This window comes from Anser anser, assembly GCF_964211835.1.
Source record: "Anser anser genome assembly, chromosome: 14".
NCBI classification, from domain to species: domain Eukaryota; kingdom Metazoa; phylum Chordata; class Aves; order Anseriformes; family Anatidae; genus Anser; species Anser anser.
Genome location: NC_139735.1, coordinates 3264906 through 3289881, shown reverse-complemented (window position 1 = coordinate 3289881; position 24976 = coordinate 3264906). Strand labels below are relative to the sequence as shown.

General features: G+C 37.7%; 1 protein-coding gene across 3 annotated transcripts; it reads right to left on the bottom strand.

The window, feature by feature from the left end:
- Positions 1–769: 769 nt before the first annotated feature.
- Positions 770–24712, bottom strand: DDX46 (DEAD-box helicase 46). 3 transcript variants are annotated; one of them, XM_083798906.1, is made up of 24 exons: positions 24549–24712; positions 22174–22362; positions 21755–21895; positions 19740–19857; positions 18621–18786; positions 18175–18326; positions 17768–17881; positions 16580–16745; positions 15934–16054; positions 15402–15577; positions 14821–14942; positions 14132–14210; positions 12229–12311; positions 11307–11471; positions 10819–10981; positions 9672–9865; positions 8947–9084; positions 8137–8286; positions 7270–7467; positions 6414–6632; positions 4237–4381; positions 3487–3560; positions 2688–2762; positions 770–1582 (listed from the first exon to the last, which is right to left on the bottom strand). In XM_083798906.1, the coding sequence occupies exons 1-23, from the start codon at positions 24563–24565 to the stop codon at positions 2715–2717; spliced, it is 3138 nt and encodes a 1045-aa protein (XP_083655032.1). In that variant the 5' UTR covers positions 24566–24712; the 3' UTR covers positions 770–1582; positions 2688–2714. The 3 variants fall into 3 exon arrangements, with proteins under 3 accessions (XP_083655032.1, XP_083655033.1, XP_083655031.1); XM_083798907.1 differs by having other exon boundaries at positions 770–1061; XM_083798905.1 differs by having other exon boundaries at positions 770–2762.
- Between the last annotated feature and the right edge of the window lie 264 nt (positions 24713–24976).

Sequence of the window (24976 nt, the reverse complement as noted above, 5' to 3'; positions counted from 1 at the left end):
CCATGGCAGAAAATTTTACACTAATTCTGAGAGCTCCACAGGCCACATTCCCACAGGTACACGTACCTGTTTCTTTAACCCTGGCAGCAGCTCTACTGAAGTAACAGCAGTCTCTCATAGGCAAAAACCTCATTCATGACCCAAATCAAATTATCTTTCATTTAGCCACCCAAAATACCACTCCGTTTACTCAAGCACTGGAAGCGCTAGGTAACCTAGAAAGCCAGGACTGTATCACCTTGGGCAGGTAACAAAACAAACTCTGCCTATATATATATATATATATATATAAAGAAATACATAAAAATAGAGCGCCCCTGGGCTCTTCCAACTGGTGACAGGAACCTGTCCAGGGCCATTTCCCTGGAAAACACCGAAGTGGCAATGTTTATAAAGCTCTCATCTATATTCCTAGACACGCATGGAAAGATATAGAAATATATAACATTTTTCAGTACTTAAAATTCTCTCTTCCAATTTTATTCTCGTTTGTTTCCACTATTTTTTGCCTTGTGTACTTGTTGAGAGTTTCTTTCTCCTGGCTTATGTTTTCATGTATTCAAACACCTTTACTGCAACTTCTTCACAGCAGCAGCTCATTAACTGAGTCTGATATGCATCTTATTGTATTTCTAGCAGATAATGACAAGTGATAGTTACTAGACATTCTTCCTACTCCAAAAAGTATAAGGCTAGCTCACAGAAAAATGCAGAAGCAAGATAAGAGCATAAACCAAAAGTTATTCATAAAGACAGTTTCTGAAAAATATACATTGAAATTATTTTTATTTTTGCTGGAATTTAAAAAACATAGGAATATTGACATTGCATTTAAAAACCCCAGGAAGATAAAGATTACACATCGTTTCATCTCTGAAATCCAACAGTGCAAAGCTGGAAATCGTAAGAATGTCTCCATCATGCCTTTTGTTTTTTTAGGAGATACCGATATATATATATGAACATTTTGAAACAAGATTTTTAAAGAAATGTCAGACTGTCCAAACTTGAAAGTGCTCTTCACTACATACATCAGTAGCTGTCGCTCTTCTGGGGGGATGCTGTCAAAAAGACAATTCAACAAACTAGTTGTATGAAACATATCAAAACCCACTTTTTAACAGAAGGAAACCTTATGGATTTAAAGGGAACCATAGACTTTTAGCTTGAGATTGCTGATTGAAATTTGGAAATACATTATTGTGTGTGCTTCTCTTTGTTGAACTTAAGGACTTATTTGTATTAACGTTGTCAAGTACTACATTATGGGTGTTTTTATCCTCAATGTGTACTGTTAATTTGGTACAATCATTACTTTCCTGTATTGAAAGTAAGATACACTGACGCTAGAATAACTGACAGTTGTATGCAAACAGAAATGGCCATTTAAATTACACGAAGTTTGGAAACAGAAGTTCTAAATTTACACAGTTATGATGCAGGTTGGATGATTTGTCTTCACCAGGGTTAAAGCAGTATATACACGGCTATTTTAAAATGACACATTTCTTCTCAACGTGTCAGGTAAGAAAAGCTTTCTACAAAAGTCCTTTTGAAAGTCATCATCTTGAAAGTCTTGCAGCTGCCAGAATAAGACGATTCAAATTGTTACTGCTTATGCTCCAGGTAAGTAGACACATGAAAGTTAAAAGAGCAAGAAGTGTCCATCATGAATACTAATGGTTATGGGGATGAGACCTCAAAAAGAAAGGTCTTGCCTGTCCCAGTAATGTGGTAGCTTATTGACTGCAATGATAGTCAATATCTGTGGAATTGACTCAGAAATAGTTACCAATTTTTACTTAAAGCCACGTCCTAGCAGTAATAAAGACAACAACCCTGGGGACAATCACATTAAAGGTATATATAAGAACACTATAAAAAGTGACAAAGTCGTATATTCATTACAAAAGAGGTTTTTCTTTTTTTTTCAATTTCTTTTTCAACTAAACAGGCTTTCATTCTTATGTCAGAGAATGAAGAAAAAAATTCAAATCCTAAAATTCTGATGTTTAGAAAAGATGTGGAAATTATTTTTGTACTAAAAAACATTTCACTTTACCAAAAAAAAAAAAAGGAAAAAAGAAAACAAAACCAAAGAGTTATTCTATTACCTGGATGATAAAGACAAAACAGGAGATAAAAGGGATGAGTAGATCTTAAAACTAGACCTCAAGTATTTCTGGATAAAATTCTCTACTCTGATCACTGCAAGACTCTCTGACCTTAGAGGTACGTTTGTACAGGGAATGAATGTGTGTGGAACCAGCCAGAGAGATGCTAAGGATCAGGAGAAAATCCTGCCTTTATTTTGGTGTTTTATCATTATTCCAGTATAAACTGATATGGTACGAATCATCCCCACAATACGAAGCAGGTACATTCTAACAATTTCCAACACAAATCCCAATATCCTTTAATTTACTTAACAGTATAGTCTGTCAGGAAAATTAAAATCTGTTTTATATTCTTTATGGTGTAAAGTATATACTGCACTTTTAAATTAAATCATGCTCTGCCAAAACTGGTCTGCTTTAAGACTGATAACCTCAGTGGAGAGAATTAAGATGTCTCAGCAAGTAACAATTTTCTGTTAAAAAACGTCCGCAAGACAAAATAAAAAATATCTTAATTTACAATAAGCAGTGTAAACAGCAAAAACAACAGAAGCCACAAGTTTCACACACCAGCCACCAGCAGATAACTCCAAATACTCATAGAACTTTGTATCTTCCTTTGTTGGTTGGTTGGTATGAATTTTGCTGCAAATAAAGGAGAGGATAAATCACAGTTAAAAGTGAAAATAGATACATGAATTGCAATAAAACCCCACTAACAGTAAATCCACATTACATGTAAATAAGTAGTTCCTTAGCAATCTCCTTCTTTAGAAGACATTGTTAGGCAGAGGCTGACAAATTTGAGAGAACAGGTGTCTTAAGAGTAAAAAGCCAAAAAGACACTGTTGTGTCTAATGTAGTATTACTGAAGGTTATTCCAGAGTAAGCCAAGGTGTCTTCAGCCACAGAACTCAGAAAAACTATTTCTCAAGACAGCATCTTGTTTGAAAACAGAGGAAGCTGAACACAGCTGATTATTAGGGGGGTATACAGTAGAGCTATGGCAAAACCGATCTCTCAAGACATATGAAGTATTAAAATGAGGGGAATGATTCTCCCCCCTGCGTGATTGCACTGAAATTAGGAAATTAATTAGGAGCTGACTATTTATTTAAGGGGTATTCAGTCAAAAATCTCTGTTAATGTGTTATCTCCATCTGCTGGCTGGATAATAGCCGTATGTCTAGTTGATTGAACAAAGCAATATCTTTTCTGGGCTATTCAAGGAAACCGTTTTTTTAGATCTTCGGGTTTGAGTCCCTGGTATTAATAAGAATGTATGTCTGAATGCCAGCATTCGCTGAAATTAATTTCATAAAGCACAAGTTAAGGCACTTTCACTCTGCATCCTGAATATTTCACTTACCAATCTAATAAGCTCCTCTTTTATAAGTCGTGTGATTTCTGCCTTTGCTTTCTGTACAGCCAGTTCATTGGCACCTGAAGGAGAAAGAACAAAAAATCTTAGACTTTCTGTCTGTGAAACCTATGGAATAAACAATGCTGGCTATTTTCACAAACACTGTAGAACAAGCCAAATATCCTCAACTATTTGCTGAAGAACACCCTAGTATTGCATAGACTGCCACAGAGAACAGCAGTTTGTTTTAAGGAAAATACTTAAAACAGACATTTGTAAATTACAATCTTCAGAAATACCTAAGATATATTTTTTTAGGAAAGACTCTGTTCAACGATCACAAAGTTAGCAAAGCTTCCGTTGTAGTAGTTGATGTAACTTCTTATACCTTTAACAGCCATAACCCATAAAATTCCATTTTCTTCCTTCTTTCACACCAACACAGACAACATCTTTGCGCTTATGCTGATTTTTTTTTCCTTTTCTTTTTCTCCTCCAAAATGATTCCATAAATGTTTGTTGCTGTTCTGGGGCAGGTCAGTCTTCTCAGGAGCAGCATCTCTGTGCTCCCCATGGATCATTTGCCCAAGGGAATGGAGACAAATGAGCGTTTCCTTAGTAATTATACTTATTTGCAAAGTAACTACAGTGGGTCTGTAACTCAATATCCAAACACCATGACTTTAGAGATTCCACATCTGATTACAAAACCAGCGTAGCATCTTTAACTGAAATATTTAAAGAAAGAATACTTACTTTCTATAGCTAAATAAATCTTTCGCTCTCCTTCCTTGGGTTCTTTGCCTGGAGGGAAGTAAGTTCCTCTGATTGTAATAGCAGCTTCAGAATATTCACTGATTCTCTGTAGTGCTTCTTTGGAGGTAACTTTCCATCTGGCAGTCTGCAAGGTAAAGGATACAGGAGAATCAACAAGGAGAAAGGCATCACACAAAGCAGCAATCCAAAGGTTAGTTGACATTTTAGACAAACAAGAACATTGCACTGTGAAAATTGATCACGGCATTCTACTTTAAAAATAACTGGCTAAAATTTCAACCTACATTTTTATTCAAGGATATTTAACAAAATCTGCCTCTTATGTAAGCAAAATAAAGTTACTGAAGGAGAACAGAGAATGGATGCGCAGTACCACTGAAGCAAGAACCCTGAAGACCTTCCATTTCACTACACTGGAAGTTTAAAAACCTGCAATTTTTTCTCACGATTTCCTGAAACAGCACTCAAGTATTTTATTCAGCACTTTTTGCACATGAATAGACTTCAAGGGCAAATATATACTGGGTACTTCCATTTAATAATGCTATTTATTTCTACACAGTTCATTGGTTGAAGACAAAAATTAAGTGAACCTTAAAAATCTCTATAACTAGGGAATAAACACTGTCACTTGTTTTTCAGGACCTTGTAAAATTATCATGAATCTTCTCTAAAGTATCCTCAAAAATCCTTCCACGTGATAAATGCATCCCATTCATTTAGACTACAAAATTATTAGAAAATATGTAGCAGGTTGCTGTAAGTTACTTCTAGACCAAGACATTTTATTTTTCACATGTAATACTCGGTGAGCTCTGGCATCCAAAGGTGAAGACCTTAGGACAAGATTGGAGAAGCTCCAACTGTGTTCACGCGAAGGCAAAGCTACTTCTGGCAGGAGGAACAACCTCCATCTGGACCGCTTCTCAGTTCTGGTAGGCTGAGCATACACGCATCCGACCTTAAACAACCACTTTCCCAGAAGCCAGCTTTGAACTACGACCTAAAAAGGCAATCTGTACGTCCCTGGATCAAAACTTTGCCTCTTACATATTCTCTCGACGGGACATATCACATCAGCATTAACCTCACTGTAAGAAATGACTGCACCCATGATCAGGAAGGCCGCATTATGCACATGTAATGGTATGGAATGGTTGCGTAGCACTGCTGTAAGAAACAGCTTATGAAATCAGCTATCGCTCTTGCTTTAGGTACCTTTAGGAGATCATTTTATCTTACGTTATTTATCTCTGTCGTCTCAGACCTGCATGTATATGCATACACTATAAGATGAGTCCCTCTCCCAAAAGGCTTATAAAGATTTTCCAGGGACGTTATCGGCAGCAATGATTCACCCCGATGAACTGCCCTTTTTACATGACTGTTTTAGAGGAGGTATTACAAAATATTACAGAACAAAAAGAGGACCCGGGGAGAGGTGTTTTTCCAGGTGTAGCTCTACAAAATTCTGAAGATCTAGGATTTGCTTATTTGCAGAAAGAAATACCCAGAAAATGGAACCCCTGTCTAGCCATGATGGGCAGGCAATGTTCTGTACCTAGCAAGCCTATCTTGAAAGGGTTAGGAAGTAAAGTATCCTCAGCACATATTATAAGATCTAGAACATGTTCTATGAATGAGCAGTTTAGAATAAGAACTAAGAGCATTTCTGAGAAGAAAGGTTAACAAACTGGTAACACAACAGCTTGATTAAAAAGGCAAAGCCGGGCAGAACTTCAAAGGTAAATACAAGTAATTTGTGCTTGGTACTGGGGAGAAGAAATCCTCAGAGTAACAGATGAGGCAGACTAAAGCAGCAGTATTCCAAATGGCAAAAATACTCAGGTAATCAAAAAGCAAGGAGCAGTACTGGAGTCTCAGTACAATGGCCTTTCAAATAGAATTCTAGATAGCAAAGATCTGGATATGGGAAAAGTCAGTGGCAGAGGGTAAAAAGATTTTTGTATGGCAAGGAATGGAACACATCCAAAGCACTGTTTATCTATAACCTGAGAAGTAACCACAGATGCAATACGTTTGTCTAGGTCCAATAAGAAACAGAAACAAAACATTTTACTGGAATAACCACAGTCTAACTTGGATTTGTTAAACAACAGTCGTTTACAGTTGATTGTAGCAAAACAGTTACTTGCCTGTGGAAAGTCATTGATCTCTAATTCTTCTTCGTATCTCTTAAAAGATTCATTTTGTCCTCCATCCTGTTTCTCTTCCTCCTGCTTCTCTATAGGTACATAGTTCAGCTTAGCATTTATTTTTTCAGCCAGCTGCTCTGCAATGGTCTTGGCAGATACAGTAGGAGCTTGAATTGTGCCTCCTCTCAGGATAGCATTTGTTGCCTGCTGCATCACATCCTGTAAAAAACAACCAACCAATCAAAACCAAAACAAACAAAAAAAGCAGGTCCATGTTGAAAACAAGGTAGCCAAAAGAAGTCCTATATAGCCAGCATGGGTTTCATTAAAACTTTTTACTTATTATAAATGTCCACATAACAAACATATTCAAATTTTCCTTTTTTTTTTTTCTCTTTTTTTTTTTTTTTTTCTTTTTCCTCTTCTCAATATCTAACCCTCACACCTGCACACAGAAGATCTGACTGGTCTTTTGTACCTTCAGCTCAAAATACCTTTGGACATTGCACACCACATTAACCTAAGTCCAAACCGTATATTACATGGTTCAGCAGAGAAAGATATTCTGCAACCTTGCTAAAGCTGACAAAACCTAATTAATTACTTATAAAATTACACAATTAACTTTTTGCCAGGGCAGACAAAGAATTTTGAGTTCTATATTAAATTAGCTCAATTACAAATCCTACAACTTGTTACAGGGTTAGCCCAGTACAAATGTGCTAATTAATGCAGTATTATATTAAAAGTGAAGAAACACTACATAAAACTACATCCACAAAACAAACAAACTGAACACAATCTAAAAAACATTTAAATAAATAAATAAATAAAATTTGTTCTGTAAAGATGTTACCTTAAAGTGGAAGGGGACAAATACTTGTGCCTCTGCTCCGAGATTCTTCTGGGCATTGATTCTCAAAGCCAATCTTTTAGCAATTTCCAATTTTTCTGCATTACCAGCTGATGGCGTAGGAGCATTCGATGATCCCGGTGTACCCATGTCTTTTACTCTTTTCTTTGAATTGAACATGCTTTCAATTTGTTCATCAATCTAAAGAAAATAACAACTATTAGATCTCTACAATTACCATTAAATAATCTTGCCATATTAAAGATGGTAAGCACTACGGTGCATTTAGTTTACATCCTTTTGAAGAAGTAAATCTTGTATAAACAATAGAAGCATGCCCAGAACTACAAATCGACGAACAGAACAGATGATCTAGTAATCAGGAAAAGGTCTGAACACAGTATTTACTTTCAAGTTCATGAAAAGCAGTCTAACAAATATTAAGACAGAGACCTAGAACAGATTTAGAAATAGTAAAAGGCTACTATGAATTTCTTTAAAATGCTACAAGTAAAAATTGTTTATAATTGAGGGCAATTATTCCATTTAATCCATGCAAGATTAGTATTACAAGGAAAAAAAACTTTCTGTAACACCTATGCAACTATATATATATATATATATAATTTTAAGTATAAAATACCATTAAGTCAGAAGCAGACTTTCAAGAACTTCATAGGATAGCAATGAATCTTTTCTATCAAAGAACACATATTGATCTACTCATGGAATTTTAACTTGTTAAATCACTAGCACAGGATATGGAGTAACAAAAATCCACGCATTCTGCAACATGTTACATAACCTACCAGAAAATAAAAAACAACACGAATATATTGGAAATCCTTAATAAAAACTTCAGGTACTTACGTCAACAGCTGTATCTTCATCATCTGAGTCTTGCAAGCCAAGAGCTGCTTTCTGTAGCTTCTTTCTTTCATTAGCCAAAGCCTGTTCTGTTTCATCAAATTTAAAACCTTTGCCAGAGAATCCGCTGCTTTTTTTAATCAGCTTTCCCTCCTAAACAAAAACAGTGCATTTTTATGTATAAACAAAAGTTTTAAAATCCAATTCCAACAGTCATGAAATAACTATGGAAATATACAAATAATTTAAGTAATTTATTTAACAAAGCAAACCCTAGGGTGTCTAGAAAGCTCTTCCAATTTTAAGTACTGTATTTTACAATGAAGTGCAATAAGAAGCGCTGTGTTGAGTCATCAGATAGAAACAGTATACTACTGGGATTTTGTATAAGTATACATTTAAAATGTTTTTCAAATGCAGTAAAAAAGATCTGTTCTTATATTGGAAAAACTCTGAAGTTACACTTTTCAGCATAAACAACAATGTCCAGTTGCAAGGGCTCTAGAAATAGTAATACACATTCTGTGAAAGGGCGTCAGTATCTGGTATGTGAATTTTGATAAAAGCCAAAGCGCCCCTTGAACAGTAGGCGTTTCCATACCAGATGACAATATTTAAATTCTCAAGAACAGTCTTGTAAATGACATCCAAGATCCTAATCTTGAAAACACTTCTATGCTCACCAAGGCACACGTATCTGTTCCCAATGAACTCCGGGAGATGACTCATGTACGTACAAAGTGTACAACTGGACCCACGTGCGTATGCATTAAATCCAGAGCAAAGCCCACTACAGAAGAAAGGATTACTTACAGCCTTCTGCTGGTCTTTGAAGTCAGCCCAGAGCTTCTCCAAATCAGTAGGAATTGGATTCCCGGACAATTCCAAAGCCTTAATGATATCACCAGCATATCGTGCCTGATCCTCAGTAATGAACGTATATGCAAATCCCTAGTCAAAATTAATTTAAAAGATGGTAAAGACAAATCTCTAAAGAAACGTTACCTTCACTGTAACACTTTTGCACAGATGCTGTTGTTCTGGTCAATAAAAGTAACTGTGATATTCATGTATGTAATTTTTTCTTTTTATTTATTTATTTTTAATGGGAATGTAGAATTAATAATGTGATTTCCCAGGAAGCTGATACAGAGGTAATCAGCCACAGATGGAATAAACTGAAGCATTTCCTTTCAATCTTGTCATGGTTTTAAGTTTGGAAAGCAGAATTTTATAAACTTAGTAGGGCTTATTTCCAACAGTGAAAAACACCAAACTTTCAGCCACAAATGGAATTTAAAAGAACATCCATTTAACAGACAAAAATGCAAAGTTCCAACTTCCACAGTGCCAAAATTCAGAACGTATTTTACGCATCACCTCTCAAAAACCTTAGAGGCACTTCTAGAAGAAAATCCTTTTCCCACCAACAACATAAAATACTCCCTCTGTAGCTACCCCTTGGAGACACCTTTATCAAGCAATAAATAAGGCAGATTTTTCAATAATAACCAAAACAGGCAACTGATTATACTTACTTTATTGCCAGCTCGTCCAGTTCGACCTGCTCGGTGCACATAATCTTCGTAATGGTTGGGACAACTATAATTGACCACCAGCATCAACTGTTTTACATCCAAGCCCCTCGCTGCTACAGATGTGGCCACTAGAAGTTTGCAAGTTCCATTCTTGAAATCATTAATTATGCTGTCCCTGTCGTACTGATCAATACCTGCAAGAAGCCAGACAACACAGTTGATTATAAAGCTCTGCTCTTTATTAATTTTTACTAATTACCTTCTGATTTTGAGTCGAAAGAATTTGTACACAGGTCAAAACACCCTCCAACTTCAAACAACCCAGAGCCCACGCCAAGAACATTTCAATACGCTTGCACTCCCAGGCACCATAAATTATCCAGAATAAAAAACCTCTTAGTCTGCTATGCACAGTAATGAAACCTTTAGCTTTTCCACTACAAAAAGATGTTTTACCATACTAAGATTTTCAAGTTTCTTTAATAAGATTTTCTATTTGACTTATGTTCAATTCAGACCTCATCTAGAGGCTGCATCTGTTCTCTAAAGACAATGGAAATCTCAGAAGAATGTGGATATTTTTCCCTCTTCCACCGTTGCACTACACGAACAGCGGTTTTGTACTTATTGGTGACTGTATTTTCAAGAGCTCTTTATTATATACAATTTTACAATACTCTGTGATGGACAATATTCTAAAGAGATATCCTCTTCTCAGTACGAAACTACTTCGATTATATTATTTCTTGATGGCAGAAACGTGAACCAACAGCTGCTATTATTATGGAACATCGAAAAAAAAGCTAACATAATGCTCCCCCAAACTGGTATTCATTACTCTACAGTATTATGTGGCTAGGAATATTCCCTAAGAGGTGTTAACATTCAGTTCACAACCCCATTGCACAGAGACAAGATTTGGCATCTGATGACGCTTCGTATGGAACAGTAATTATAGAAAACTATGATGTCTATTTCAAATTAAGAAGCAAATATCTTTCCCAATTACAAAGCAAAACCTGCTTATGAAGAAATATTCTAACTTGGTACTATACAGGAATTAAGCAAAACATTCCTCTTTATAACTACAGAATACCAATTTTCAAGTTTGGAGTTCTTAATTTAAGGCCTTAGGATCACAGATTACCTCCATGAAGAGACAAGCAGGGATAAGAAGCTCTCATTAAATCTTTTAACAACCCATCAGCATGTTCTTGTTTGTCTACAAATATGATAACAGATCCTTTCTCCTGATAGTGTCCCAGTAACTCTAGTAACTTTAAAAACTTGTTCTCCTCTTCTATGACAATCTGAAACAAACAAACAAAAAAAAACATTAAACACACTCAGAAGAATAAACTCATAGAATAAAAAATAAAAATTGGGAACAGGAGATAGCTTTTTCATGCTGTTTCTGTAGCTAGTGGTAAAACTGCTGCTCAGCTACAAAACCAAGTAAAGAAAAAAAAAGCGATCACACTGCATTTTCACATTAAGTTGTTATGTTTTCTTTCTGAGTTAATGTTTAATAAACTCACTGAAGATCTAAAAATAAAAGCTCCTTTTACATTCAGTACTGCTGGAAATGTTTTGTAAGCAAAAGGAAGATAAGGAAGGCATATGTGTGATACTTACAACATGTTGCTCCACATCAGAACAGACAACACTCCTGCCTCCAACCTGCACTTCTATAGGTTTACTTAGGATTCTCCGAGCTAATGCCTCCATGGCTCTGGGAAAAGTAGCAGAGAACATGACAGTCTGACGGTCAGGCCTGACGTTGTCTACAATGCGCATAACCTGGTTTAAAAGAACATTCCCTGTTAATACCCAAGCGCTGTAACTGAACTTCATACACATACCGAGCTGTCTTCCTCCAAGTTAGGTGGTATCTGTATCATACAGAACACAGAACATTTCTTTACAGATTTCCTCTTGGGACTTAGGTGACAGCATTGCAAGACAGGGAAAACTTGCTGAAGTCAACAGGAAATTGAGTGGTAATATGCAACCCCACAGCAACCCAACAGAAATCCAAAGATTTCCAGCAGAAATCCTACAGCTCAGGAAACAAAATAAAGGATTCTTCCTAATTTTGGAGGACAATATGGCCTGAAGATAACTGAAAGAACCCTGGATGTCCAAAGCTGCAAGAAAGTATTGTTTTTGTCACCGACATATTAAATATTTCATTCCTGTCTCCTGCAGGATGTTGCCAGGAGGCATGAAAAAGTTCATTAGTACGCTACAACTACTAATATGACACCTACATCAAGGAATTACAAAGGGCTACAACATAGCCACAGATATCCAAAACAAGCATGTAAAAAAAAAAGATATATTAGAACATAATTTTTCTCTAATAAAAGAATTTATCAAAACCAAAACACGTGAGGATAACACAAAATTTAAAGAGTCAGTTTAAACTGTCATCCACATACAGCACATCTCGCTGAATGGTTACTGGCAGTCTAATAATAACATAGCACAGATTCTTGCAAAATCCTTTAAATGAAAAATAACACACTGTGGCAGTATCGGGCATGTTGTTAGTTACCTGAGGCTCAAAACCCATGTCAAACATTCTGTCTGCTTCATCAAGGACAACATACGTGACTCTGCGGAGATTTGTCACTCGACCTGTGAAAGGAGAGGAAAAAACACATGGGAAACAAAATCAAAAGGAAATCTAGTTTCCCTCAGGAATATATATATTTTAAAAGTTATATATTCTCACTATCTTCTATCAAACACATTAATTACTTTAAAAAAATTCACTGAAAGTGAATTTTAATGTTCTCATTTTAATCTCAATAAACATTCTGGGAAAAGTGTAAGTATGCACTAGGCCCTTTATTTTGTCAAACTCTTCTCTTGCATACCATCATAGGGCCAGAAGAACCTGTAAAATTCAGAAAACAGCCCTCGCCAAAACACATCATAAAACTAAGACTGAGATGAAGCAAGGAGCCACATCAGCCATTATCTGACAGCGCCACCTAGAAAAAAACATATTAGAGATTACAGCGCATGTGTGGAAGGCAAAGTCCAGTGCTAACTGTTGCAGCCTCAGAAAAATTCCTTTTACACATATAATCTGTAATGCTTCCTTGGAGCTAGAAATATCTACTTGAGGACAATCACACTAATTCTAGTTAACTGCTAATATGCATAGAACAGAGTAAGCAGTCTTTTCAAATCGAATACAGAACGATTAAAACCTACCCAGAAACGCTATTAAATTGAAAAACAAGAACCACCCCAAACTCTGGGACAGCTGGAAACAAAACTGTTGTATATCTGTGAATACTTTGAAATGATGATGGACAGGATAATTAACACCCTTCCCAAACAAAACGGCTAAGTTCCCTTTCATCAGAAGGATTTAACTCAAGGATTTAAGAAACATCTTCTCAAAAGATACAAATATGTGAACATATTCAGTTCCAAACAACTGTATAGTGACACTGTCGAGTGCTCTTGTAATGGAGCATATTTTTCACATTTTTGACAACCAAGACTCAGACTTGTGCCTGTCAAACTAGAGCAGAATTTGGTCCTTTCAGCTCCAGCAAATTGTAGCTGAATCTTCAAATTATTCTGGGGGGTGATTTAGTGCTGCCTTTTTTTTTTTTAATAAAAGGTATGGAATTCACACTTAAGTAACAAATATTTCTTAAAATCTACATATCTATTTAACACCTTAACACTTTCATCCCCAAATAATAACTTGGTAAATTTACTTGGGAACAGCATTAATGTACCTACCTTTGACGATTTAAGTCTTGGAAGCCCAGTTCTATATCTCTTGAAGGTACTTTTTCCACAGAAGTTAAATAATGTCAACAGTTTAGTAGAGGTTTTGATGTGGAATAATTTAATAATAAAACTTTATCTAGCAAGCATGCAATGGTTACACTAGGACAAAACCTCTTAAAGCTGCAGTGTCTCAGTTTAAATCAACCTGAGTATTTGATGTAAGCTCAGTTCTTTTACAGTTATTTAGGGAGGGCTTTTTTGTCAGGTGTTTTTCTTTTTTTTTCCATTTTAAATCAACAGATAAAGTCAGTCACTCTTCAAGTAAAAGCGAGTAACTGCTGAGCTACGCTAACAATCGTGATGGATCAACAGGCAGACACAGTAAGCAACTGTTACATAACCTTTATCTAAACGACTTGCAAGTTAGGGAATTTGAAACTACATTTTATGTTTAACTATCATAAACATTCTCAGAAACTCTTCAAGAATGCAATATTTCCTGTCCTCCCACAAAAAAGTCAAACCAATATATGATTAAACCTGTTACTAGTGTAATATATTCTCAGAAGCTAGATAGTGCAGCCTGAAGAGATATAAGAAAATTCCATAAGACCATTTATCAAAATACATGATCTTCTGAATTTGTTAGAATTACACAACAAATAAAAAAAATTCTCCATAGTTAAAGGTTTTCTACTCACCATTGTTAGCTGCTAACATGTCAATCATACGTCCAGGTGTGCAAACAATAATTTCAGCACCTCTTTTGAGTTCAGCTATCTGATTTTAAAACACAGTAAAATTAATGTAACAAACTATTAGCAAAAAAAAAAAAAGCGTGACTTCACAAAAAAGAAAGACATTTGCTGTTACTTTCATAAGCAATTCACGTTAGTAAAACAGCCATATTTGAATGATTTTACTCAGCAATTTTGTTAAGTCTTTGGAAAACTATGCTTTCTAAAAGAGTAACCTCTGACAAACTAAGTTACTACCACTTGAAGTAGCTACAGTGAAGACATGGCTTCTGTACAGTTAAGGGCCTGTATGGAACGTCGTGTTACATCAGGGACAAATGATATATTCACAATTGTAAATACGCTATGCTGCAATACACAGACATGTAAGCTCAAATCCTATAGTTTCCATAAATGTGGGGTAGAAAAATACCCCAGAAACTAATCTCCAAACGGCTCTAACATGTAATATTAGATAATGCAACAAAACAAAGTTAACAGTTTCTGGTTCTTGTTTGAGATAACTCTTGAGGAGAACCATAGTAAAAATACAGCTTCTCAATCAATTCCAAACTAATTATCTATCACAAACAGTTTAACTGTTTAACTAATAAAATTGAAGAGTTATTTGACAAGGTATGTCGTTTGCATACCTGTTCACTGATTCCTGTTCCTCCATAAACACAGACAACTCGAAGTCCAAGGGTCTTTGAGAACTTCTTACACTCCTTAGTAATCTGCAAAGCCAGCTCACGAGTAGGTGTCATAATGACAGCTGAAATGAAAGCATTTTTATCATATGTTGTAATGTAAGAGATTATGTTATTTATACAGTAAAAATTAATCTTTAGGAATGAAGTTTAAGCACCTGAGAAGTATGTGCAACTTACTACACAATTTACTTTTTTTTTTTTTTTAAAAAAAAGTCATTTCAAGAAAGAGAGATAAGACAGTATGAGGATGGGTAGAAAAAATATCAAAGTTTTAAAATCAAAGGAATAAAGGTCTCCCTTCCAGATATATGGATATGCAAGTACTCTTGAAACAACATTAAATAGCACAGTGACCACGAACAACATTAAATAGCAGCGTTCATTAACTAATGCTGCTCACTAATGGATGACAGTCAGTTAGTATTCCTCCCTATAACCAGCAGAAGTACAGAAGACCCCTCTCAAGTGTATGCTTGAGCTTATTTATTTAAATACCAATTTTGAAAATAAAAGCTTTGTACCTATGGGTCCTTCTCCTTCTTCTAAAGCTCTCTGATCCATAATATGCCTGAACATGGGCAACAGAAATGCAATTGTTTTTCCACTTCCTGTTTTAGCAATGCCAATCAAGTCACGACCATTCATAATTGCTGGGATAGCCTGGCTCTGAATGGGCGTGGGCTTTTCATAGCCATGCCTTAAAGAAAGGAGAAAAAAAAAAGGTTATAAGGACAAAATAGGATTTGACAGACATGAAATCACAGCCATGCTAGAATAAATTTGCATATTCATATTTACATATAACTATCAGTGTCACTCAACAGCTTAAAGCTGAGAAGCAATAACGATACATGAGAAGCAATAACGATACATAAATGGCAAAAGGAATAGCTTATAATGGGTTAATATTGAGAAACATTCTGATGACCATATACATAGCATCTACAAACATGGACGTGCTGCTTTATGCAATGAAAAAGGGTTTTCTCACAAACGCATGATAAAACACTGAACAAAATCAAGCATGACATGGTTTGCAAATTGTTTGCTTACTTTTTGAGAGCAGTGAGAATTTTCATGGAAATACCACACTGTACCCAGGTTTTTATTGGTTTGGGGCAGCCTTTTCCCTTGACTGTTATTCCCTCCATCTCCAGTCGGTACACATTCACCTCTGAAACAGAGTTTGCACCACAATGAAGTTTCATTTCTTGACGTTTCTCTACTACCTTGATCAAAATATTCTCGATCTGTTCCTGAACATGAAATACTGCTTTTATAAGCACCAAAAAAATAACTTTTAGCTTGCTACACATAAATATATGATGTAGGTGGAGAGAACTCAGGTACATTTTTTGAAGTCTCATACATGGTTATATGAGGTTATCAATAATGGTGATCTGATTCTTTTTTTTTTTCCATACCAAGTTGCTCAAAAGTACTTCCCCCTCACCTCCAAATTCTCTTCCAAATTATTCCAAAGTCATAGAATTATTAGAATCATAGAATCATTTAGGTTGAAAAAGACCTCTAAGATCATCTGGTCCAAAAGTCTTGAAGCAAAAAAAAATACAGTACATTCTTTCTTCAAAACCACTCTATGTTCAAACAGAATTTGCTTTTTTCTTGTAAATCAGTATCTGTCAAACATTCTTTTCTTTAACAATACCTAAGGTGTTCTGGTTCTACTTCCCCTTACCTTCTTGAGTCATTTTAGCAAGTTCAGGTACTTCAACGTAGAAGTTTTTCCTGAAGGGCTCATATTCTATCTTTCCATGATCCACTGGTTCTAGAAGCTTTCTCTGCTTGGTCTGGTAGCCAGTTAGGGCAGTCTGAAGATCAACTTCCTCCTCTTCTGAGGAATACTGTATAAATTATAATTAGCGTGTAAGTTATTATGTCTTATTATTAATATGTAACATATTAAATAGTATTAAGTATTCTGAGATGCTCTGTTTTTTCATTTATACAGAAACTTTGCTCAGAAGCAACAATTAGTCCTTATTCCATTAGACCAGACACTGAAAACCTACTCTCAGTATATCAAGAGTCCCAATCAGTCTTCTATCCATTTATTTTACATTTCTCACAAACCTCAATTTTAACAGTGTTCCATACAATTTTTATGACTTTATGAATACTGTCTGGACCAGCCTTGTCATTCAAAAATAATCACTGCTATACAATGTAAGTATTAAAACAGTGAGGAAACAAATCAGGTATGTTCAACAGCCAACATACCACTGATTTGTGCCCCATTACAGTCATGGTTCTGACAGATGCAGCCAACTCAGCCAACTCTAAACTAGTCAGGTACTACTAGAAATGTAACTGCAGCAACACAGAGCATGACCTAGCTAAGCTGCAGAACAACTGGTCTACAACTCAGGCAAGGATATCCCTCTAAGCCCTTCAGTCCTCACCATACATGACCCCGTTAAGGACTCAACATTCCTAATCTCCTGAAAGCATTTCATGAATGCAGTTTGGGTACGAAAGAGTAATTCTGAGTAAGTTCAGATCCAATCACTGAGCAAGATGGCTCTATGAAAATCCCAGAGCACTGTTCCGTAAAATTCAATATTCATGCTGATCTGCCACTGCAAGAAATGCAAATAACTGCACACTGTAAAGACTAGAGAGACAGCTACCAGTTCACTGAACCCATATCCAGAGAGGGCAGCTGACATTTATGCACTTGTAACAACTCTTCCTACTACAGCACATTTGCTATTTACAGCCAGTGTGTAACCATGGTTCCGCAAATTAAATAAGCAAATGCCTAGCTTGTAGCAGATGGAAAAATCCCAGGACTATCCTCATTCTCATGCCTCTTATAAGAGGCACGTTGCCCTTTCTTAGTAGAAATACAAGACACTTCCATTACCTCCATTGCATCTTGGTCATTCTCCATGAGCTCCCCTTTTTTCTTTTCCGTCTCTACAGATGCCTTTTTGGTTGTCACCACGGTTACTACTTTGGTAACAGTTGGTCCAGTTTTCTGCAAAAACAGGTCAGAGAAATTAATTGCAGTATCATACAAAAGATATACTGCATAAAATATATAGAACATTTGTACTTGTGAATGCATTACGCTGTTTTTTTCTTTCACATCCTCCGGTGAAATTTTATCAGGATAACACTAACTACTTATTAAGAATACCATGAAATTCACATTAAGCCAAACAGTCACTAAATACATCTTATTTCTTGCTTTTTTGCATTCACCTTTTTTTTTCAAAACCATTTTCATATTAAAACACAAAGTTAAAAAGTCTTAATAATTGATTTTACCTTTTCACTTCCACCTCCACCTTTCACACTTCTCATATTGAATTTCTTGACTTCTTCTTTTACTTCTTCCATATAAGCATCCAAAGGATCCAACTCTTCATCTTCAACCTCACTGCCTTCTTTTTCTCCTTCTGCGGTTTCCTCTTCATCATCTAGTATCAAGAAAGATGGGAATAAGAGAGGAAAAGAGGGTTCACGTATGTTCAGTTATTAGTCTGTCCAAGTAACTACAGTCTATCTTTATTACTGTATCATTTTTCCTCCTTAAAATCTCTCCAGTTTGTTACCTCAATTGTATTCTAAACTATTTGAAGTTATGACAAGATTTAGGCTGTGCTATTCTGTATTTCACATTATGAAAAGTCATTAAATGCTTTAAAGACAACACAATAAAACTATTATTAGGAACAAAAATGTTTTAAATGTTATATATAAAAATTAAATACCGTCATCATCTTCCAAACTCCATTTTTTTCCCTGTTTCATCTCTTCAATTTCTTTTTTCAGTTCTCCAATGTTTTCCATAGCTTTTTTGCGTTGTTCTTCCCTCCACTTCTCCACTCTTTCTTTTCGTTTTCTCATTTCTTCTTCTAGTTTGTTCTGATCAAAATTCTATGAAAAAAAAAAAACACACCGAATAGTGAAAATTAATGGTCACTGGCATTAGCCTATGCTTCTTTAGACAAAAATCTCTCCTTAAACAAATTTAACTGAGCATGCAGTAGATCACTGGACATACACAGACCTATCACAACATGAGTAAATGAAAAATACTAACAACTCTAACACTTTCAAGTAAGAAATTCATTTAATTTTTTTTTCCACAGTAGCAGCTGGTATACAATGTTAAAAATAAGAATGAATTAAACAATATTCCCCAATGAATTAAGCTTTCTTTTTTTCTAGACCAAAATATTATATTCCAATGATCTTCAACTCATTTTAGCCATTTACCCATACAAAACTAAGGAATTATCATGTTGCCCTCTACTTCCAAAAGTCCTTCTAGGACAAAAAAAAAAAAAACATTATTGATTTATGTATGGGGAGCCCTTGCTGACAGTGCAGTGACTATTAACAAAGGAGGGTTACTAACGACATGCTGTTTTGGAAGAGTTAGCGAAAACAGCTGTTTGGGGAATTCTTCATCTAGGCACATCTTTTCACGATATGGAATAAGGCAAAGCATGCTTCCTTTCCCCTTTGTTCTTTGATTCCTGCCTGGTTCCAGATGCCAAAAGATTTTTCAGCTTCCCTACTGACATCTAATACATTAAAAAGGAAAGATCCTTCACACACAACTGTGGCTTGTGGTCTGAGCAATGTGGAACCTCGCACTGAGAAGAATGTTTCTAATGACAAGAACTAGAAGCATACCCTGTGACTGCAGTCTGTGTTACTGAAGAGGGTACTTTTTCATTCAGCGTGAATTGTGTACAACTCTAGGAATAGTTTTTCTTTTGTTAATGTAGTAATTAATCCATGTTAATGCAGTAGTTAATCTATGGCTAGCTTAATTCTTGGTTTATAAACTTGAAAGATAAAATTTGTAAAAAAGCTTCTACCTCAGTGGCCACAGTAGATGCAGTAGCATCTTTATCCTTCTCTTCTTCTTTGTCTTCTTTCTCTTTTTTCTTTTCTTTGGAAACTTCCACACCTTCTGTCTTTTCTTTAGATCTTGATCTGAAAGGTAAGAACAAAGATTTCTCAGAACATTCCAGCTTTTCTTGGGGAAGAATAGATGTGCTGGATAGAGACAAAACTATGAACACAGTTACATTTTCAAACATCTTACAAAGCACTCTTTGTTTCTCAGAGCCTTTCTGTTTCATGGAAGTAGGCTCTGTAACTGCCAGAAACGCACAATGTATTGCAATCCACTGATTCACATGCTTTGGTTCTGTTCTTCTCATTTCTTTACAGGACGAAGTTGCAGACTTCATTTCCAGAGCACTTACTGCTGATACTCTAGAGGTTCTGCAGCATAAACACTCCTTGAAGACAGCAGTTCAAATGAGATGCTAAAAAATTCCTGTTTGTTCTATTTCTAGAGGAAGGTAAAGCAATCTAGCTCCTTGCCATGGAAATTTGAACATTCCCCTGTGAATACAGTACTGGCTGAAAGTCAAAAGAACACCTCTCCCTGGGAAAAGGTACCTACAGAACCCGAACTAATGTGCAGATTTGCATTTCATACAAAACTCATTTATCACAGACTTTACTCTCCTAATGTACTTCCTATTGTATCTGAACCAAACTCCTGCTAACTCATAATAAATGTAAAATTCACTTTAGCCTATTAAATCTCATTAAGCTTTCCTCACAGTCCACTGGACAATTCTAATGCAAACCATATGCTCATTCCAAGAGACTGTCATTCTAGCTTCTCACAATTTCTGGACTGTTGTCAACCTACTTATTCTTTATATGGACTGCTGTTACAACTTCTGGACTCATTTTACAGTATACCTGTTATAATTATGTCTGAAAATCCACTGAAAATCCACACTTAAAAGAACATGACCTGTAGTTAAATTTTTACATGTTTCTAAAGTCAGTATCTAGAAGAGTACAAGTTTCAATTCTTGACTGATCTATTTACTAGAGTTTATCTGACTGTAAGCCCCTAAGACTAGTACCTCTCCAATCCATATTCACTAAGCACACCCGCAGAATTCAACCAACAGCAGGTAAAAAACAGGCGGTGGCTTTACCAAAGCAGACTTCTTGACCTTCTCAGAAGTGTAACACTATATGCTTTACTTTTCCACATAAATATAATTTAAAAAGGCAGATTCCAAACTTCACTGGCTTATATTCTTAAGAACAACCTCTATGTAAAGATTGGATGAAACACTGAGCTCAGATACCATCAGTGGCACTGAAAAGAGTTTAGAAATTCCTGCTACAAACGACACCACGATGTTGTTTATAGATCCCCTGCTGCTACCCTATCCAGTATTTTTAAAAGCCCTGCTTTTATCTGAGAGAAAATGATAGAGCTTATCTGAGAACACTGCACTCAAGCGAATCTGGTAACTAAAACTTACTGTTCTCCAATAATTTACAAGTCTAAAGACTTCAATTTAATGTCTGTGGTAGACAGCACCTGTATTTTACTAATTTGCACATACATGCTGAGACACAAACCGTTCCTTATTGATACTGGAACCTGAGAAAACAATGGAGCACTACAAAACTTTCAGAACGAGGTTCAGTTTTAACTTTGAAGTTAACAACTGCCTTCCACTCCCCGCCCAGGTGCCACAACTTCAGTCTTAAATTAACGCTTGGATCTTTTTTCTTTTATAGAACCGTTCTCACAACAAAGTGCATTAGAAATAATTAATACATATACACGTTAGTATTTACACACCTTGAAGTAAGAAATATAAAAATATTTGATCCATCAAAGCACATTAAGTGATGGGAAAAGATCATGACAGTACTCATCGAATATTCTCCTTGTGCTACAAACCGAAGCTTTTGGTAGTTTTGCCTGAGGATTCCTTCCATTATACCAATAGTTCTGCAATATTATGTCACCATGATATGGACTGTAATTCAAGAACACAAATACCTGTTTTCTGTTTTCCTGTTTTTGCTTGGGCTGGCGGATCGAGATCGTCTACCTCTACTTCTGCTTCTAGAGCGCCTTCTCTCTCGGCTCCGGGATCTTCTTCTCTCCCGACTTCGTTCCCTCTCTCTACTTCTTGAACGTCTGCCCCAGAACAAAATTGTATTTATTTAGCATGTGATCGTAATACAATTTTAGCCTGCTATTGATGAACACGTTGTAAAAGGAATCCAACAGTCATCAAGACCACAAAGAGCTAACAAAGTCCAGCACCAGCAGCAAGACATCATCTAATAAGAAAAAACATTAAGCATAGTAAAATCTATCATGGACAATAGCAAAGCAATTAACTGTAGAGGAAGAACATCAATATTCAGATGACAGCATTTTTATGTACTTTGACTGGAATTCGTAACTCGTACCTTTGACGCTTCCTGTCACGCGATCGAGACCTTCTCTTGTCCCTACTGCGTGACCTCTCACGTCTGCGTTCTCGATCTCTGCTCCTAGAGCGTCTGTCTTCGCCACGTTTTCCCCTTTTGTCAGATGGAGAACGACTTCTAGACCGGCTGCCAGAGCGGCCACGTGACGCAGAGCGCTTCCGATAATGCCTGCATTGCAAGGTTACAAAAAAAGATGAACATAAGCTCGAGAATAACTTGCAGTGAAAGGATACATTTGTCGTATTTGGGTGGACAGGACAAAAAGAATTACTTACTATAATTTGTTGGACTTGCTAAATTCTTAAACATTTGCAATAATCTTGCAAAACTGATTAATATACATATACTCCTTATGATGCTGAAACTAGAGGAATTACATGGTCATATTTTTGTTTAATTGTTGGTGTGCAAATAGAAGCACCTCAAGAGAACACTAGAGCATCAAGAACAATTCCTGTTTTAGAAAATCCACTGAGTTCTATTATGTATAGGGAAATACTAAGTCTTTTTGAAACTATGTTATAAAATCTGCCAAACATATAACAATTTTTGTTGCTTTTTGTATAATTTTCATTCAGGTATGCTGTGTAAATTGCTCTGTTCAATGGAAAATCTGTCAAACAGCAATTAAAGAAACATAAAACCACGAGCATATATGATACAGCAATGGTCAATGCTGACATCAAAAGTAATTCCATACTGCCATCAAACATCACAAAAGAAGCTTTAAGAGGCTAGTAAGGCCTCAGAGGTGTGTGATGGAGATAGGAGACTTTTTCTTCCCTCACCAATGCCTTCTTATCCCAACCAAACTGTGGGAGAGGGTAGAGGTAGGAATTTTCCCAGAGACTCTTCACCTGAATGTACAAGTTGCAGAAGGACCTCCACCATGACCATCTCATCCTTTTCCAATTCCTGACTGTCAGTCTCAGCGCCAGAATAATTCCCTCGTTCATCCTCCTGCAGCCCAGGGACCCTACAAGCTCCCTACAAACCTAGTAGCTGGGCTTGGGAAGCAGGAAGAAGCAGAGAAAGCAAGACCTCAAGCCCCCCCACGTCCTTTGTTCTCTTCCGTCACTGCCACACAGGGTTGTATTACAACAGCATTGGTGCTAAAAATAATAGAGTTTATTTCAGCATATTCCTATACTTAGGTATTATGCACATTTGGAACCAGTACAGTAGCGGCATGATATCCGTATGCTGCCTACCAGCAGCGGAACTGACTGCGGAGAACATCTGACTGCAACCCAAACCCGGGCAGCCCACCCCAGCCTTCTCCACCCACCCCTCACTCTCATCCTCCCATCATTTCCCCACTTTAACTTCCACAACTTTTGGAAGGCATTAACTAGATTAGAGAATTCATACAAGTTTAAGACCACTTTTTACATTATTTGTTGGGTCCATGATCCAGGTCGCCATACAACCCCAAAAAAGAAATAAACTTGAAGAAAGGGACGGTGTTCCTGAGGCTGAGACACGGGAGCGGGGCCAGCAGGAGCCACGTGTACGAGGCTCATTCCTCAGAGACTTGTGGCCTGCTTTGACAAACGCGTTTACGTGCTTTCTGTAAACAGTTCCATTCGTTATGACCACGGAGCCCAATTAAAACTGGACACGTTATCAGGAGGGAAGCCGTGCTGTGACGGGCAGCGGGGTCCTGCTAGCTCAGGCGCCAGCAGCTGGAGCTCAGCCCCCAGGGGATTTTGCAGCCCGAGTCTCTAACAGCGTCCTGGTGGCTGGGCTAAGCGACTTGAAACTGATTTAGAGGTATCAGGGAGGGTTCCCAGCTCTTCACTGAATCACCGATTTGAATCCCAGATTCTTCTTAAAATCTGAACTCACGTGCCCCTCTCAGGGTATGAATCTGGGACGCTGTTACGGCGCAGGGACGGCCGCACGCAGGAACACAAGACGCGCACTGTTACGGTTCTTTAACCACTAACACTCTTTTAGGATTAAAATCCGACGGTTCGGTTAAACCAGCTGGCACTAACACACGCCACGACAGCAGTGGCGAACTACGGGGCTGGTTTGAAGCCGGAGAGGCACGAACCGCCCCAGCCCCCGGCGGCAGGGGCCTGACCCCGCGGTGCGCGGACACCCGCTGCGGGGGAACAAAAGGCACGCGGCTCCGCACAGAACTCGGCAAAAATAAAACGTACGATGCAGGATACAGCCCGCCGGGCTACCCACACCACCTTCAGTCTGCGTTAGAGCGAACGGCGGCCCGGCGGGGCTCGGGGCTTTTCTCCCGCAACCCCGGCACCGGGCCCCAGCCCTCAGGGGGCCCCGCGCCCCGCTCGGCCCTGCCCGGCCCCGGGGCCCTTTGTTCCCCCCGCTGCCCTCACCTGGACTCGCGGCCCATGGCGGCGGCTGACGAGGACGAGGAGGAGGAGGAGAAGGAGGAGGAGGAGGAGGAAGAGCAGGAGGCGGCGCAGGCCCTGCGCTAGGCGGCGGCGGCCATTCGGCGCCCCGGGCCGAGGCGGGGGGAAGCGGCCCCTGCCCCTTCCTGCCCGCTGCCGCTCTCTGGCGGCCGGAGGGCGCAGCGCCGGGCACCGCGGGGCCGGGAGGGGACGAAAAGTAATAAAATAAAAGGAAAGGGCAGCCAAAAAGCTGCGTGCTGCTGCCGCCCTGGCGGCGCCGGGCACTGCGAAGGCCGCAGCGAGGCGCGGGGCAGTGTAACCGCAGGTCGCTGGGCCCGGCAGGCTGCTAAGTGAGCCCCCTGCGAGGCCCGTCCTGACCCCAAACCGGCATTTTTGGGCTCAAAACCGCATCA

Excerpts from the sequence above, each read along its gene's own strand:
- DDX46 (XM_083798905.1), bottom strand. Across the intron at positions 8,287-8,946 it reads TCAAAGACCAGCAGAAGGCT|GAGGGAAAGCTGATTAAAAA; the intron begins GTAAGTAATCCT and ends GTTTTTGTTTAG. Across the intron at positions 6,633-7,269 it reads TTGTCCCCTTCCACTTTAAG|GATGTGATGCAGCAGGCAAC; the intron begins GTAACATCTTTA and ends TGTTTTTTACAG.